Below are 19,547 nucleotides of genomic sequence, written 5' to 3'. Positions count from 1 at the left end.
TTGTCCCTAGTTAGTGACTAGTTAGTAACTGTGGCAAGGAAAAACTCCCCGAGATGGAAGTAACATTGAGAAGAACCAGACTCAAGAGGGAACTCATCCTCATCTGGGTGTCACCGAATGTCCTTTTGTTACAGTTGAACTTTGTTGAGGTGTGCGGTAATGGTGATCAGATGCAACCTCAGTGTAGCAGACTGTTGACATTAACTACATTCCAAATCCAGCACCATAGTTCTTGAGTTGCTCAGTAACTTCATGGATCTTAAAGCTATTGATGTGAAACCATATCCAGCTAAATCTAGTAGTCTCCAATTAAAGAGAACTCAATCCAAAGATAGGGTGATTAATCAGGCAGATCCACAGTAAAGAAAGAGACAAGAACACTTGTCACTGGTACCTCAAGTGTGTGTGTGTGTGTGTGTGTGTGTGTGTGTGTGTGTGTGTGTGTGTGTGTGTGTGTGTGTGTGTGTGTGTGTGTGTGTGTGTGTGTGTGTGTGTGTGTAGGGGCTGAAGCATTTAGGGCAGAGACTGCTGATATTACTCATTCTAAAAACCCTCCAACTTTACTCCAGATCCACTGCAAAAGTACCAGAGCTTCAGGCTAAAGGTTGCCACTAAATATGCTTGCACACACACACACACACACACACAGACACACACACACAGACACACACACACAGACACATACTTTGTGCACAAATAACTACAGGACAAAAATCCTAAGGGTAAGATGATGCAGGTAAATAAAATGTATGTGTATGACCAGTACTTATTATAATTAACTGCATCCAGATTACTGAAAATGCTGCTTTGCTATTTTCAAAATGGCCAACACAAATAAAATGGTACGGTAAATAGAAAATATTGTTAACAAAACAGATTCTTATTTGCCCAAAGATCCCCTTATCTTATTCCCATCGAGTGTGTGCAATGACTAGCTGTGCCCGAGCCAGCAAGAACAAAGGATGCTTGTTACAAAGAATCCTAAATGTTTGAGTGATTGCTCTCTCAGCTTTGTAAAATACAGCAAAACACTAGCACATGTAAGGAATTCTTCTTCCTATTCGTTTCCAACTAATGCTTCCAGGTGTTTAAGGTTATTCTTTTTTTCGTTACTGGTCGATATGTACCGCAGTGGCTTCATTTCCTAAACAAAAGTTGAGAACTTGCTAGAGTTTACATATGCCCCTGCAGATAAAGAAAACATTTAAACTTAAGCCAAAATAAAGCTTCCATTTGCCAATAAAGGCTTCCAAAATAACTCTCCTTGGCACTTGATCACCATGAAACATGTGTTGGCACCGCAGTGTGTCTGCAGTTTACTGCTAAACCTCCACTTATATATCAGGCCTCTAATGAACCGTGCACTAATGAAAAGATAGTATATGGGGATCTCAGGCTGAGTAACCCGTGATATCTAGCAAGGCTGCTAAAGCACTCAGGGATTATAGGTGTCACATTAGAAAGTGTGCCTCTAATTACTGCACTGGAAAGTTTTCCATCTGTAAATAAAGTCTTTTAGGTTTGTAGCTCCTCCCACTGCAAGGAAATAAAAACAGTCCTGTGCTTTGTGTGTGAAAGTGCTGCCACCTCCTGCCCAGTGTGGATAAAAAGGGTGCATAGAGAATGTTCTGAAGAATAATTTGGTGATTTTTGGTCTCAAGTTTCCTAAAAATGTATTTAAATGATTACTAAGTTAAATCAGAGATCTTTGATGACAGATATTACTAAATTGTGTTGGACCGTCACCCTTAATGACTAAAGTTGTATGACTATAGAGTTGACCTTTTTTTTTTTTTTTAAGGCAGTGGAGATGAAAATTTCACTCTGAGCTTCTCCCTAGACAGTTCATGTCTGTGTTATTATGAAGACTAGATTGAGAACCTCTGCTCTAAGGTGAATGTGTCAAATATGGTCTATGGTGTTTACATGCAGACTAACTTCAAGACATACTCATACTCCTACAGTGGGAAGTGGTAAATCAATAGATTTCAAATCCCAACACATATTGTGTATTCTAAATATTCACATTCACTTATCTTGAGCAATTCTTTCATTCTGGTCAGGGTCAGAGTGGATTTGAAGACTATCCCGTGAACACTGGGCACAAGGCTGGAACAACAGTCCGTTGCCAGACCCTGCACACATGCATTAATTAACCTATCAGAATGGGTTTTTATTGCCAAGTGTGGTTAAAAACACAAGAGATTTGTCTTGGTGACAGATGCCTCAAGGTACAATAATAAGTAATGACAATGTAAAAGCAGGTATTAGAAATAAAGCAATCCTGAATTTAAATTCTTTTCAAGGTGTATATCTGCCTTGAACCCAGGCTATGGATCAATAGCAACCATGACAAGGATAAAAGAAGGCTAAAATATGGCTACAAAGTGAATATAAATATTTTCCCTTACTCTAGTATGTTTATCTTTTCAGAAAAAAGAAGACAAGCCAAAATACATAGTCACAAACCTGATACAGTAGGGATCAGTGAAAAAACAAAGTGTTTTTATGTCAACTAATACGTAACAAATAGAAGACCTATATTCAGTTTCACCTAAAACTTTGACTCATTGTAAAAGTTACCAGCCATTATCACTTTTCTACACTGCTTAGTGAACTTCACTGTGTGTTACTGGGTGGCAAAAGGAAAAAAAATATATCTACAGATAACATTCCAAAATGTCCAACTTGCCTTTCAACATCATTTCCTGGATTTGGTCAGCTGGCTATAGACAGAAAAAGTGACAAAGACAGAAATTCCAGTGATCAGCCAAGAGAAATGGCCTGTTTCCTCATTTACCATGTGTGTGTGGGTCAGGGGAGTAAGAAAAGCTGATTTGCAGGCAACTCTGTCACACTGTTTGGTGACCTTTCCATGAAAGGTGGGGTGTTGGGAGGTTCATTTCCGTGGATTGTTGCAGGACTTTGAAACCATTAAAAGGAGGAGGAGAGCAGAGACAAGAAGGGGCGGTGGAGGTGTGGGGGGGGTATATTTGGGACCTGATGGGAGGCGGGGGTACCAAAGGAGATTTGTAAGATGGGGGGTGTGTCCAAAAAGCAACAAAAGCTTTAAAGCAAGTGTTGCTTTCAGTGAGCCTTCAGAGCCTGGGAATAAGTGTGTATGTGTTCATGTTTAGTGGAGGAGGCAAGCAGACATGATTGTACTGAAATACTTTCTGATATTACAGGGTCTGCTGCTAGCAGCACAGTGTGATGTTTGGCCTAGAGTTCAGGACCTGAAAGATGGAGAGAAAAAAGGATTAAAGCACATACTATCCCAACGCCAAGGTGATTGGGATCATGGAAATCCATATGGATATTCTGGAACGGGACATCAAAGTTCTGGAGAACGTGAAGAAAATCCTGACGTCTCTGAAACTGCTCCATATCCACTGGAGCATAGGCATGGTAACCCAAGTCATAGGCATCCATCTGAGGATCTCATTGTGGACACAGAACATGGTTCAGCAAAGACTCAAAGCAGTAACAATCCAATGCGTATGGGGTAAGCATATAATGATATGCTCTTTTGCAGGTATCTACCATTCATTCATTGCTTATTCATATTATTAATTCATTTTTGGAATTGCAAACCCTGACAAAAGCAGCAATATTTTCCTTGTGCAGGGTAGATTAGAAAAAATAAACACCTGTCTGTGTCTATAGCCAGTGATCTGGCAATGATGCAGGTCATAAAAATTGCCTGCTGGACTTACTGCTACATTTAGCTCTTTAGTTTGTTTGAAGAACCACCCACCCTGAGCTTCTAATTATAAAAGTAGAGCAATAAAAACAAAAAAGAACAAGGCGCACACAGGCAAAACATGGGTGTCTTCTAAGAATACTTACATCAGTTTGAATCTTTCAGGCTGCCCTCCTGAGGCAAGCAGTTATCTTCTTGATCTCTCTGATAATTGCTGCTAAGTTGACAAGAAAACTAAACAAAAGCAGAGAATTCATTAAACAAAAACCCAAAGTTTCATTTACCCCCCCACAAAGTCTGGTCTAGAGATTCTCTAATACAGCTGTTTCTTAAGGTACCTGGGCTTCAATGGTTTTGCTCTTGTGACATGGGCATCCCAAGAGTGTCAGAAGTGCATGTGTTTCCTCTTAACTAGAGCTAATCAATAGCAATCTATCCTAACTACCACAAGCAACTTTCCTTCAAACTCTGAGCCATGTTGCTGATGGTTGGAGGATTCTGGCAGACCATTACTCTTTTAACCTGAGCAAATTCATCACATAACAGATTGTTCCTGTAACAAGGCAGGTTTGCTCTCAGTGTTCTTCCAAATGATTTAAACGGCTGTAGATATTTATTCAGAAGACAAGAAGCTTAGATGTTCTTTGCCACTGTTAAAATTCAGGAGCTTTCATATATTCATAATAAAATGCAGGCTTAAGGTGCTCTGTGCTGAGAGAAGATGACAAATAGAATATTTACATGGTGTATAATGTGTGTCATTTACTATACCAGCACAATATTAACAACTAGCAAGTTCTTTAAGTGTTGAGGCCCCATTGAAGAGGGTGCAGGTGATTGCAAAAGGCTCTGTATTTGAAAAGACGGCATTTTTGGCACTTGTTTTAGATCCACTATGGTCTGGTTTTCAATATATCATTTTTAAACTAAGCATAATCTCAGACTTTAAAGGATTCCCAATAGAACACACTCCATCAGAGTGTACAATAGAACAAAGGTAGCCTTCAGAAAACATGAATGTTTATCATAAAAGTTAAGTGTTGTTTGAGGGAGGGCCTATTAAAGAGCGGATGTGATCGGGGAGGTCCAGGACATCAGGGACAGATGGAAAAGGAGAGAAAGGAACTTTTTCGAATAATGCGGAGCATTTGCACGCATGAATATCTCTGAATGAACCAGTCAAGATTCGAGACAATGACACAAAGAATTACACAGCATAATTATAGAAAAATACATTGAAGAACTGGAGTGGTGGACTGGGGATGTAGAACTAACTTCTTGTGCAAATACCTTGAGCATCCTTCAGTTCCAGTGGACTCGACAAGTGAATAAAAATATTTCCACCTTCTGAGAAAACGTCAGCATATGTAATACAAATTGGAATTAAACCTTTTGGTGAATCAGATGGGTGAGCTTTGGCTAAATCAAATACAAACTCTGGTCAAACTTCACTGCACCTCAGACTTCTCTTCCTGCCTTTTATTTGCCCCCCTTTGTGATCTTTATAAATGCGGTCTACCTTTTGTTGTTTCCCCATTACCCCCTGCTGCCATGTTCCCAAATCCCCTTTTTACTCACTTAATTCTTGCACTGGATTTAGTCAAATTACTTTCATTTTAACTTAGGTGCTGGTGTATTGCTTCAACTTTGAAGCTGAGAGTGAAAGATTTTTGGATACTGTTTATTTTCCTAACTGAGGTCTGAGCATATCACAGCTGGTTATCTTGGTCTTACAGATCTTGCAGTTAAACCAACATTAGATCATTGTGTGTTGCATTTTGGGATTTTGACAAAATAGAAAAGCCTGATTTTTATCGTTCCAGGATGTAGATATCTATTCAAGCAGAGATCAAAACAAAAGCAAAATTGTAACACAAAGCTTTAACTGTAGCACATTGCACAATGCAACCCCCCCCCCCCCCACGTCACCAATAGGTACAGTATAGAATGAGACAGGAATGGATATCTGTGCATATGTTATAGTGATAGTGATTCTCCTACCAACATAAAATGTCTCTTCCTTCATAGCAGCAAATTTATTTTTAGCAAGTAAACCCGGGTCAAAGGACAAAGAGGATCTAAAAGACAGACATCATCATATTCTTCCTTCCTGTGAGGAAGCAATGCATCTGGAACAGGATAATCAGGCAGAAAAACAATGCTTATGAAGATGTATATCCATGAGGCCATCCGCATGTAGAAGGAAGTGAATCACAAGGGCATAGAGCACAACTCTCAGGCTGCTGATGCGAAATAACCTAGAACAAAAACAGAAATAAAAGACATGCAAGAAAAGACAGAAGCATCCATATATTATTCTGCTTTTCCCTGATACTGGAACACTTAAGGCGAAGGAGATGCAGGTAGTCTGGGGAGTGGATGGGAAAAGTAGTTGTTGGAAGAAGTTTATTTCCATAATATTTTTAAGACCATGCTGCCAAGATAAACTCTCCCACTGTTCCCTGAGGGATCAACTGGTACGTTAACATGACACTCCTGATTTGACCAGAACCACATAACTCCAAATAATTTTTGAAACACCCTGGAAAGGCCAGCAAAATAATGTAACTATCCTTGTTTTTAAAATTATTAGGATTTCTAAAGATATTAAAAACAAGGATAGTTACATTATTTTGCTGGCCTTTCCAGGGTGTTTCACATTGAGGCAAACATTAGGAGGTGGTCAAATACGATGCCTGTATTTGTTTATATGTTTTTCTACAGCATGTCTAAGACACTCTTATTGAAATTTAGGTGAAAGTCAAAGGTTAGAGAAACTCATTTTTGAAAGAAAAAAAGACATTAGTTCATGATAAAACGAGCACCAACATTACTACGGATATAAATCAACGAGGTGGAAAAGGAAACAATTTTGTTTTTGGATCACTTCAAGAGAAAAAGTATCATGAAATTCCAAGACGAATAAATAATATTTTTGCTTGTTTTTTTTTAAATGTTACACATGTAACATGAATGAGCAACAATGAGTGGAAGTTTAGAAATTAAAATAAATCCTAAGAATAAGTTACACATACACAAAATGTTAAACATGGCCCATAAACAGTACACAAATAACACAAAGATAAGTCTGTTTCTCTCACGCTCCCACACATACAAAACGAATTAACATTTCAAACAAAAGCCCACAGCAATAGAGCAGATTTGGCTAAAGATAACAGAATGTATACTGGCTTACTCATGCGCTCCAGGAGGAGTGAACAAGTAAAAATAACAACTCGCTATCTAAATCACATCTCCTATTACTCCCACTGGAAATATATTAATAAAAGACATTAATACAGACAAACACTTAGAATCTCACATACAATGATATGGTGCAGAGCCGCTGCTCGGCTCAAACGTTTGCATCCTCCATCTCATCTAAAAGAAATGAAGTAAAGCCAGATGTTATGATGAATACTGCTGTTTCAAACACAATACTGTGTGTCAGCTCAAGATAAAGCTTCAATGACCCTAATGGTGCAAGAACCCCTGGTCAGTTTTGGGATATTAGGCAAGAAGCAAGAATCTGCACAACTTGTTCTTTTTTTTTTTTTAAATGAGCATGGGTTATTTTATAAGCCAGGCATTAAGGATTCCTAAAAATCTATGAGCAACATTAATCATACAGTAGCTGCTACATTATATTTGCACTTGACACAACTATGCAGAGTCACTTATGTGTACTGGCCTGGAAAAAATTCTTTACAGGGTAAAATTGTCTACTAAAATGTAGTTCCCAGTATTTAAATATACTGTAAAGTAAAGTTTATCACAAAAAAGATTTTGATTGCTGGTGTCTGACTACAGATGTAAATGATCAACCTTTATATCCATTTTACTACAGCATAAAACTAACCAACAACTAAATCAAAGCCTGGCATTTTGACTGACTGTCAAAAATCAGTGACAAAAAATTTTCTTTGTTGGGAAAATCTAGGAAAGATTAAACCAAAATAAAAGCATTGCAACATTTAAAAATAAAATTAATTTATAATTGAATTTTCTAAGACGGTAAATAATGGTATAATCAGAAAACCTTATCGGTCAACCTTTTTCGTATGTTTCCTAGAATTAATTTTCCCCAGGCCATCATATTTGGATCAAGAATATAAAACTCTTATGTAATCAAAAGTTTATCCAAAACACACATTCACCAGATTTCTTCTTTCAATAAGCTGAGAAATATAACATTCCCCAAGAGCAGAAACTCAATTCTCAAAGTTGTTCAATTTCCAATATTTCTCCAGGTAATATCTTCTCTACAGGGAATTCAGAGCGCTGATGCTTGCATGGTCATTACACCCTAAAGTCCTCTTATGACCCCTTTACTCAGTTCACCACACTTATATATACCACACATACTTGATTTATCATGGCTTTCTTACTTAATCTTACCAAATGTTTTCTTGCAGAAACTGGTGTGCGTATGTGCATAAGCGTGAAGTCACCATGGCAGTGTCCTGTGGTACTGAGAAATACATTATCAAGTCCCAGAGTCCCTGCCCTATTGGAGCACCAGACTGCCATTTAATCATGTAAGTGAGATCCAAACCTTTTTATAGAGTTTATCTCAAATACTGGCAATAAAAATTACAGTAATATTGATTACATTTTCTACTTGTTATACAGGTATAAGCTGGACACACGTCCAGTGTACAGAGTGAAGCAGAAGCTAATCACAGCACTCTTGTGGAGATGTTGTCCTGGTCATGGTGGACAACATTGCGAGGAAATTGGTACTAAAATATCATTTAAAAAACATAGACTTTAATTGGATTGTAATTCTGGATTGAAATACAGTTTATTGTCTAATTAAACGTTTCATCCCTATTTTGCTTTACACTGATAAAATTTGGACATTCTGGATGCATTTGTCATACATATATTTGTCATTGGTTCCTTTTTGAACGGTTCCAAAACTCAATGTGGAGACCATCTTTCAGCAGAGTTGTTTAGTGACTAGATGATCCAGTGAAAAGAAGTCATGTGTGTGTGTATATATATATATATATATATATATATATATATATATATTAGTAAAAAAAAAAAAAAAAAACAGACAATAAGCCAATTCACTATTTGCACTATTTTTTTTTTTATCCTCCAGCCGAAAACAGCCATGTCATTGATGCCAACGTCCCCGACACTGACATCAGGCTTCATCCAGGAGGTCCAGAGCTCAAAGATACAGGTATTTGTCCATGCTTATCTGTTTGAAGCACACTGAAACACATCCCTGCTCACTCCATTAGCTGCACCAGTGCCAGTTGTAGCATAACAAACTGAGGAAACAATGAAACATGACTCAAATCGGTAGCCGACTGTGGGAAGGTCATCACCCTCATGGGAGAAGGGAAAGGGTGTGTGAACATCCAGTTCTTCCAGGATTTATAACAAGGCTACGTCACATGGCGAGTGTGTGACTGGATTGCTCCATTGGAGAACCCAAAAAAAGAATGTGATTGAAATAAACCACACGCTAAGCAAAACATGCAACAAAAGAAAACCCCCATGTGAAATAATAGTCTGTTTAAGTGCACTTATAATATCTAAAATAGACATAAGCCATGCAAAAAAAAAAAAGGCTACTGTCTTCACAGAACACACTTTGTTTAGAAAAGACAACCCAAAAGTGTAACAGAATTGAGCCAATCAAGACTAAGGTCATTTTTCAGACATGGCTATTTTTGTTAAATGTTAATGATTTGGCAAGGATGTCAAATCCTTAAGTTTAATTTTGGAGCATATGATTTCCATGCAAAGTGGGGAAAAGGGTATCTCTGCGTAACAATGATGTGATGAAAATAAGTGCAACTTTTCAGATTTTTTATTAAGATACCGAACTGTTATATTCTCCTCAGTATCTAAGAAGCTAATAAACGACCACAACCAGGAGCAGAATGACAGTCAAGACTCCTTCCACTCGATGTATGTGTCCCAAAATTCTGAAGAGAAGCAAATGGAAAAACACCCCAGCGCCAGCGATAGTTTTACATCAAGCCCTCAAACTGACCATGAGCCTCACCATGAGAGAGGTGGTAAGTGCTGGATTAAAAACTTTGATATGCAAGGAATGATTACTTCATGGTTCACAAATTAAAATGTTCCCAATTATCTCTGAAAGTCTAAAATGTATGGAGGGCAATATCCTAAGATAGGCAAAAAAAAATGAGGAAATATAAAATACTGGTTTGTGTGTCTTGTTAAGCATATCAATATTCTCGGCATATTGTACTCCATTTCAGTTCCATGACTGGACGAGTTATATGCCGATGCCAGCACCAAAGGCATTAACATGGAGTTCTGCTGCTGTAATTGTCATCAATCACTTTTTGTTTGTAGTGAATTTGTGCTCATCAAGGCAGAAGAATTTAAGCAGGGTCAAACTGTAATATCAAATAAGAATGCCTACTGAACTGTTGGCATTCCTATTTCATCTTAAAGGTGGTGGGTGGGGTTTAAGTCAGGGCTCTGTGCAGGCACTCAAGTTCTCTTTTTGTTTATTTAACACTAGTAAGTCAATGCACAGAAGCCATTATGGGCAAAAGTAAATACATGCATGCATTTTCAGGAATGGTTCCGGTCAAATTAACTCAATCAGTTTGGTGGAATGTTGGTCAACTGTTACTACATTTATTGTATTATATTTGCAGTTTTTTTTTTCTATTTTCAGACATTCAGGGTCAAGTGTTTGTGGTTTCCACCAAACACAGTGCTGTGCATTAAGTCTATTTTGGTCTCGTGTTTAAAGGATAATGCTCTGACAATTTGGGGGTCTTTTCAGAACCTCATAAACTATTGTAGAATGTAGAAAATAAGGTCTTTCTTCTTCTTCTTCCCTTTATTTAAAGCTTTTTATTCAGATGATCAAATCAAAGAACATTGTTTTTAAATGTTTTGTAAATTGTTTAGAAATGAACTTATGACCCTTTCCATTTAATTAGAAAAATCACAGCTGAAGTCTTTTCTTAGTTCATATCATGACAAAATTGTTAACACCATGCAAAGAATCTTTTTCTCATTGCCGAATATAAATACACACTAAACTGTCAGTTTTGTCATTTAGGTCTATTTGTTACACAATTAAAGCACTGAACCAAAACAAACCTATGCAGACATGAGTCCAGTAAGTGAAACTCTATTAAATCTGCCGCTGCATGGATCCATTCCAGAATCTAAAATACTCCTTAATGTTCAGACAGAAAATTCAAGGGCCTTTTAGGGCACTAGATTAATTATTTTAGCAAGCTGGTACTTTCCTATTCGCAATGCTTTAAACACAGACCTAAAACAATTCATTTTATAATACAACCGATTTTATAGTGAATGTAAAGGCAGGAAATTACAATTGGCCTTTTAAAAGTAGGAAAATTCATTTTTGGCCAGCACGATTTCCAATTTGTGTTTGGATCATGTTCTGATCACCAACAATGTGTCTGGAGGAGCACAAAAAGTATTGCCTTTCAAGAGAAGATTATTGTGAACAAAAATCTGTCTTTTTAGTGACTGATATTAATGACGCATGCAGAATCTACCCTTAAACTAACAAATGATTGCAGCTCATCTCTTATCAGTAAAAGCTGCAAACATACATCAGTAAAGGCTTATTAGTGCAAATCTTGTAGTGTTGTGCACACACAATCAGAGCTTGTCAGGTCTACATTCTGTCTTCTGTATATCCTTACAGACACAGCACAGTAAGAATTTGTGCAGTGACTCCTCCTGCTCACTGTCTCTCTCTCACTGCAGCTTCCTGCCCAGGATATCCTCTCTTTCTCTGGACAAAAAAACCCCCTAAATATATTGTACATAGAGAATGGTGTAACGGGATGTAATTGATATGCAGGCTGCAATATAGGATGAAAACATGTTTCATTATCAAATACATGAGAAGCTATGAGAGAATTTCCAAAGCGGCTGGAAGCAGTGATGTAATGGAATAAAAAAAAAAAAAAAAAAAAATCAACATCCTATACTTATTGTAGTTTGCCACAGTATTTGATTGCATCAAATATCTCAGACTGGATTAAGTGATCCATTAAAGGCCCTTACAAGAAACACTCTACTTTACCCAGTTATGTTTATCATATGCCAAATTTTGTAAAATGTTCTAATTACAGGAAGGATTTATTTCCACTAAAAGAAAGATGTTTCACCAACAGCTATTTACAAACAAAAGTTTATATAAAGAGGTATATAAAGGCACAAGTTGCATTTTATGGTACATATTCACATTTAAAGAGAGTGAACGAGTGAGTGAGTGAATGAGTAAGGGAGTGAGTGAGGGAGTGCGTGTGTGTATGTGTGTGTGTGTGTGTTCAAACGAAAGAAAGATAAGTACATTAAACTCATAAAAGTTGTCTTTATAACAGATGTCTTTAGAAATCTCGAAGTATTTACATGCATTAAATAAATCCACATTACCTACCATCGAAAATCCACCTTGCGTTTTACAACACGTATACCATTACTGAATAAATAAATAATATACTCAAAACATTATTGCCAAACATCAGTTTTATCAAGTTATCATATTATTCATCTTAACTACTGGTGATTATTCAAATCAACACTTGCAGAGAAGAGACTACTCAAAGCGATAGGAAATGATTATTCTGTGATGTGGAACAGGGGTTTTCCTCTTCTACCAAGTTGTAATTCACTTCAATTAGAAAATGACCACTGGGTAACAAACACCCTGATGTCAGATATATGACACTTTAATGTCGGTAAGGAAACACCACTGACTGGGAGAATGAGTTTGTCCAGACGTGAGAATGACAGGACTTGTAAATTAGCACGCCCCACTCCCAGAAGGCCAGGCCACTATTTTTTGCATGACTGGATAGAAAAACACTCATGGCTATAAAACTCAGCTTCTCATTTCACCTCACAGTTCTGAGGTTGAGGGAAAGACCTCTGGAGGACATACCAAGTTATAAATTTCTCCTGCAAGAATTACCATGAAAATATAATCGCTAGGTTTGGCGGTGCAGTAAGGCTGAGGGTTTATTTGCTGCCAATTAAGTACCTCATAGAAAAACAAAGCATTTGAACCTTAGGTCACTTTCTTTTTGCATTTAACAGTTTCATTCTTTGCTACATAATGTATTTTTATGACGGGTAAAAGCCAGTAACTGTTTTTTCTAAAGTACTTTACTGAGGTTGCTGAGTAAATTCTTAGACAATGTTTCTTATTGCAGCCAGCTATGGTGTGAATAACGGACATCAAAGCCCTCCACCAGAGACGCATTACACAAATCCCGGGCTTGTACCCATCCACTATTTAAAGGATGTCATGATGTCACATCTACAACCCATATTTGACAGCTTCAACCTGACACTAGCACGACTGTCTGAGGAGGTGCAAGACTTACAGAAAGACATGACAAAGATGCTAGTTCACCAAATGGTACAAGGAGAGTCCAAAGCGAATGGAGGTGAAATCAGTGAGGAATTGGAGCAGCACGAGGCAACAACGGATACCTTCAAGCAGTTGAAGGAACTCGATTTGCAACTAAGCCTTCAGTATAATCAGATGGAAGAGAAGATATATGCACAGCAGGTCATGATGGACTACAACTTGACCCATCTGAAGGCTGACATGGATGTCCAAATTAAACACAACCAGAAGATGCTACAGGTCAGAAAATAGTTTCTTTAAATAAGTAAAAAGTTAAAATGTCTTTTTTCCTACATGTGAAATATACACTAGCAGTATACATACACTTACTGTGCACTCCATTAGGATTACATTCAAGAGCTTCAGTTTACATCAAACATTAGAATGGAGGAAGTGCAACCTCTGTGTCTTTGTGGTACGGACGTTAGAGCTAGATAAGCTGGTTTGAGTATTTTATAAACTGCTGAGCTCCGGGGAATCACACAATAGTCTCTTGAGTGTACAGAGAATGGTGGAAACAACTGATAAAGATCAGATCACTTTTTTCTCCCAGGCGTTAACTATTCAATTTCTTTGAGACTGTTCCCATGATCGATTAATGGGAACAGCTTGTTCTTGACTGAGAGCAGTGAAAACAAATGTGGTCTTTTGCTGTTGTAGCCCATGCAACCCAAGTGTCTTGTGCATGATGAGATGCTTTTCTGCTCATCATGGTTACAAGGAGTGCTTATATGGCCATTTTTCTTTAACCCTTATTGTTTGACGTAAACATTTACTGAAGCTCTTGGACTGCAATCAATCAATCTATATATCTATAACTATATATATGTACAGTACAGACCAAAAGTTTGGACACACCTTCTCATTCAAAGAGTTTTCTTTATTTTCATGACTATAAAAATTGTAGATTCACACTGAAGGCATCAAAACTATGAATTAACATGTGGAATTATATACATAACAAAAAAAGTGTGAAACAACTGAAAAATGTCATATTCTAAGTTCTTCAAAGTAGCCACCTTTTGCTTTGATTACTGCTTTGCACACTCTTGGCATTCTCTTGATGAGCTTCAAGAGGTAGTCACCTGAAATGGTCTTCCAACAGTCTTGAAGGAGTTCCCCGAGAGATGCTTGGCACTTGTTGGCCCTTTTGCCTTCACTCTGCGGTCCAGCTCACCCCTAAACCATCTCGATTAGGTTCAGGTCCGGTGACTGTGGAGGCCAGGTCATCTGGCGCAGCACCCCATCACTCTCCTTCTTGGTCAAATAGCCCTTGATGCCTTCAGTGTGACTCTACAATTTTCATAGTCATGAAAATAAAGAAAACTCTTTGAATGAGAAGGTGTGTCCAAACTTTTGGTCTGTACTGTATATAGTCTGTGTATATATTTTAAAAGCATTTAAGATTTTAGAAGACAAATGTTCTATAATATGTTGCTTGTATCTAAAAAACATTACACACTAACAATTGTTTGTTGCACATAGATGAGTATCCATTCCCTAAATTGCTCACTATCAGAGGTTAGACAACAACAGGAGCATATGAAGGAGGAGATCCAGAGGGATTTGCTCCGTGCAAGTAATATGCAACCCCCTGACAGAGAGCCTCAGGAGAACACTGCAGTCTGGGAAGCCATTAACCGATTGAACGATAAGGTTATCAGTAACGATGCAGACCTTAGTGCCCTAAACAAACACCAAGATCAAATGAAAACAACAATAGAACACTTTCAAAACCTCGGGAAGACCTTAGAAGAGCGTATAACCCAGAATGACCGCAAGTTTGAGGACAAGTACATTGAGGCTTTCCTAGAAGTGGATGCAGCAAAAGTGTCAAATGAAAAATATGCTGATGACGTGTCCAAAAATGTCTCCATTCTCCAAAGCACAGTCCAGGAAATGGAGGTAGACATGGACTACCTGTTCACGCTGTTCTATAAGAACATGAGCTCCGGTAGCAAAGACTGTGACTGTTCCGGCCTCAGAACATCAGTGGCTCAGTTGAAACAGGCTGTAGCTAATATTACAATGATTGCAACTGAAAACAGGCAGGATTTAGACAGTGCAACAGAAGAGAGGTTAACTGCTCAGATAAATGGTGGCTGGAGCCCAACAGTGGAGGAGATTAATTTAAGGTTACACACTGTTGAGAACTCGCTGGCAACTGAGCAAGATAAGCGTAGGACAATGCACCAAAACCTAACCACACTGCAGTCCTCTCTCTTGGGCTGTGTAATGAATATTGAAGCTCTAAGGAAAGAGGATGATAAACAAACTCATGACATAAAACACCTGTTCAATGCTTTTAGCTCCCTGTTGAAAGATGCCATACGGCACAGTGATATACTGGAAATCCTTCTTGGTGTGGAGGTTTTGGAGTTTTCTGACTGGTCCCCACAAGACCAGAAAGCCTACTCTATTTCTGTGCTGAAGATGCTGATCAGCGACCTGCAGGAACAGATTAATGGACACAGTCGAAGCCTGGCTTCCATGCTTAACTCTGAGGATGGCAGAGTATATGAGCCCTCAGAGCTGGCAGACTGGCTTGATAAGGATCTCAAATGGAGACAGGAGGAACAGAAATTTGCCTATTTCTCAGAGGAACCTATTGGTTACAAAAACAAGGACTTCTCTGCTTTGGAAAAGACAGTGGACCAAATCAAAGCACATGTCATCAAGCTCGGAGAACAGCAATGTCTGTCCTGCTGCAATTGTACTCAAGGCGCTGCTTCCAAAGATTTAGAGGGAAACCTGCGAGAAGAGTTGACGAGCGTGCGCAAGAGCCTTGAGGATCATCTCAGGATCTTTAGACACGTTTTCAGTAACACTGAAGGTCTTTCAGAGTCAGAAGCAACAGTAGATTTGGACAAATTGTTTGCATTAATGAGGAAAAAAGAAGTCAAAAGTCAAAGAAAGAGGCAAAAGAAAAGCGAAGATACAAGAGGTATGCAGCGCAGCAAGCGGGATACATCACTCGAAACAGCAGGTATGAAGGAAACTACATTTGTAGTGTCTTTTAAACGAAAAAAAAAAAATCAACAATGAAACAGTGTAATAGCAGGAATAATAAAAGGGTCAAATATAACAGGTTAAAAGTAATAAAAGGCTGCACAATTTCGAAGCATAAAGCCTGACTATTTATTTAAATTGCACAGGTTTTTTACATCATTCAGGGCCCAAGGACTAAAATATTCCCTGTAACATCATGCTTTGGTGGTTAGAGTGTTACTGTTGTGTGTTCTAGGACTTGAGAGAAAACATCTGTCTTGAAGGCAGTTTCAAGTAGTGGGGTTAAACATCTAAGTACTGAGCAGGAATGTACACTTAAAGACATTAAGGATTCTATTCCCACTACAGCTATATTTTCCATGTTAATCATGAACAAGACAATTAAGCAGCTCAAGCTGAATCGAAAAATCTTATCTGTGAGAATTTGTAAGAGTGTAGCTGTGATTAATGTTTTTCAGAAAAATGACTCATTCAGCATCACTGAAAATGTTAAAGCCTGTTTTGTTTAATCACTGCCAGAGATCTTATATATATATATATATATATATATATATATATATATATATATATATATATATATATATATATATATATATATATATATATATATAAAATCAACCCAAAGTTTTAAACATGTAGCACTTATTTTAAAGCTGTTTTAAATTTAAATTCCTGACATGTGTGGTTTGAGGCACATTGTTAGTGTTTATCACTTATCCTGTAGCAATATGTCCCTCTAGTGAACAGTCACTTCAACTGCAATGTAGAGCTCTCTTTAGTTTTAATATGTTGATAGAACATCATTACTAATACAAATCATTATAATTAATATAATAATAATTTGTTACCAAAGTTACACTGCAAGCAGGTACACTGCAAAAAAGCAAAAAAAAAAAGAAGCAACCATCATTTAATCTGAATGTTTCTCTGTGACACAGAAGCCGGCTGCATTTTGAATAGAACTTTGGTTTGTTATCATAGTGAATGTTCATAAATGGTTATGGAGGCTCATGAGAACTGAAACTGGGGGAAAAAAATTATAAAAATACCATTATAAAATCTTACTCAAACAGGTGGCTAGGTGTTTTTGATGTGTAGATGAGTCATGTGAGACAATTTGACTTTGTGTTTAGGGGTCATGGTGGTTTGGTGTACTTTTTTTATGATGCACAATGGTGACAAAAATTCATTTCTGTAACAAGAAATGTATAAGGCTTTATTAAAAATGTCACCGCATTAACAAAATGAGACCCACAATTGAAGGCCAGGGGAAACACTCAACCAGTGTGTCAATTTCGGAGGCATAATAAACTCAGGCAGAATATACAATAATGAATAACTGTCAGGAAAATGCCATAAAAAGTAAATTCATGTTCTATTTCTATTATGTGAATGACACTGAGGCACAAAGTGAAGTCACCTAACAAACAAAAAGAGTTCAGTGGTGTCTGAAAATAACAAAAAGCAGCCTTAATCAGAGCTAAGGAAGAGTTTATATAGGTGGCAGGTTATTTAATCATTTTTGTGTAAACATTTTAACAATAGACAGTGGTACAAAGAAGAATCGCAATGATTGAACTAAATGTAACACTATTAATAATAATAAATCTTTATTTTATATTTTTTAAAGCTTTAAAATGCTTTAAAAGTAGCATCTCAATGCGCTTTCCAAACATAGAAGGAAATACAAATAAAGATAAATAAAATAAAACAAATAAAAAATAATGAGAAAAATAAAACAAGAAAATAAACATCACCAAATATATCACAAAAATAAAAGCTATCCTGAAAAAGTGAGTTTTGTTCTGCTATTTGATGGCAAAAGAAAATAAACACTAGCCTATATGCCGTAATGCTGCATTTTACCCGTCAATTTTAGAGAGAGCGTGCACAACTTCTACATTAATCATTGGGGAGCAAATACAACCAGCACCTAACTACAAAATATCTTGGGATAATGCTGAACTATAAACCTAGGTGGGATGCATGGACTGATTATGTTAGCAAGAAGCTTCAACAGAGAATGTATTTATATTAATAATAAAAAAAACAATAATCATTTTCTTTCAATGTTCATTGGAGAATGATTTTTAATGTTTTACAAGGCTTTTATTGAAAACATCATGACACTTTGTGTAGTTTGCTGGTATGGAAATTTTTCCGAGGCTCAGAGGAGGTCTCTGTGGAAGGTGGTAACACTATCAAGTAAACTGTTATGGATAAAGTCAAAAAAGCATAGAGTGTATATATACCGTATAAAGAAAAGGTGTTAAGTAAAGCTAACATTATTGTGAATGATCAGCAGGATTAAGAGGATACCTCTTATCATTTATGTTCCTTGATGCTCGAAAAACAGGTCAAAATGATCTTTTATCAATTCCATTTCTTTAATTCCACTCCCTCTAGTGGTCATTTTGAATTAAATTTAGATAAGTATGCTGCAAACATTCTTTCTATAGGGGATAAAATAACCTAAATTAAACCTGAACATTTTGATAAAACCATTTAAATCAGATTGTGTTCCGTTTCTTGTTTCAGCACACAGTCAACTTCTTGAGAACCCGCTAATGTTTGTGGCCTACAGCAGAGAGGGTGCAAACACACCTGGTACAGTAGTGTTTGAAACCACGTCCCTAAACCACGGCCAGATGTATTCACCTGAAACGGGTGTGTTCCGAGCACCTTCTGCAGGGGTGTACCTGTTTGTGTTGACGCTGGACTTTGGACCCGGGCCATCTTTAGCCCAGCTGAAGAGGGGAAAGGAAGTGGCAGCATCACTGCATCAGGGCATGAGGAAGTCTTCGGGACCTGCTACTCGCATCTGCTTCCTAGAGCTGAAACAGGGTGAACAGGTCCAGCTAGATCTAGTGCAGGGAACACTGGAGCATGTGAGACCACAGGAAAACACTTTTGCTGGACTGCTGCTACTACAGACCACATGAGCACACACTCAGATCTGAAGAGTAGAAAACACACACACACACACACACACACACAGGGATAAATTAATGCGCAAGATTTCATTTCCTGATTATTTTCATATTGTATTGAAAATAAATCAATGCACTTTTTAAAAAAGATTTCTCCTGATCACTGATTACTCACAAAAAGCATCTTGTGTGCGTGTGGCAGTCTAATAAGCTTTTATACTGACTATGAGACTATGAGTATCCCAGGTTTAGACTGTGTGTTTGTAGATATTATACATATGACGTATGTTGCCTGTTCTTTAGTGTAGGAAAAAAAAAAAAAATATATATATATATATATATATATATATATATATATATATATATATATATATATATATATATATATGTGTGTGTGTGTGTACATTTCTGCTGCATCTTTAAACATAACTGCCAAAGTTTAATCATGTCATTAATGCATGCTGTTCATTCACATACATTAGAAATAAGCCACAAGCAC

The 19,547-nt window shown here is 37.4% G+C and overlaps 1 protein-coding gene across 1 annotated transcript; it reads left to right on the top strand.

The window, feature by feature from the left end:
* The first annotated feature begins 2,962 nt into the window (after window positions 1–2,962).
* Window positions 2,963–19,353, top strand: mmrn2a (multimerin 2a). The gene is made up of 8 exons (XM_083538481.1): window positions 2,963–3,505; window positions 8,119–8,241; window positions 8,336–8,442; window positions 8,814–8,897; window positions 9,568–9,744; window positions 12,910–13,349; window positions 14,595–16,095; window positions 18,657–19,353. The coding sequence occupies exons 1-8, from the start codon at window positions 3,156–3,158 to the stop codon at window positions 19,058–19,060; spliced, it is 3,186 nt and encodes a 1,061-aa protein (XP_083394607.1). The 5' UTR covers window positions 2,963–3,155; the 3' UTR covers window positions 19,061–19,353.
* The last annotated feature ends 194 nt before the right edge of the window (window positions 19,354–19,547 follow it).

The sequence above is a fragment of the Silurus aristotelis genome, assembly GCF_946808225.1.
Source record: "Silurus aristotelis genome assembly, chromosome: 4".
In the NCBI taxonomy this organism is placed as follows: domain Eukaryota; kingdom Metazoa; phylum Chordata; class Actinopteri; order Siluriformes; family Siluridae; genus Silurus; species Silurus aristotelis.
Note: the sequence above shows the minus strand (reverse complement) of the source record. Positions and strands in the feature narration are given on the sequence as shown.

Excerpts from the sequence above, each read along its gene's own strand:
- mmrn2a (XM_083538481.1), top strand. The coding sequence starts at position 3,156 with ATGATTGTACTGAAATACTTTCTGATATTACAGGGTCTGCTGCTAGCA. Across the intron at positions 3,506-8,118 it reads AACAATCCAATGCGTATGGG|AAACTGGTGTGCGTATGTGC; the intron begins GTAAGCATATAA and ends GTTTTCTTGCAG. Across the intron at positions 13,350-14,594 it reads ACAACCAGAAGATGCTACAG|ATGAGTATCCATTCCCTAAA; the intron begins GTCAGAAAATAG and ends TGTTGCACATAG.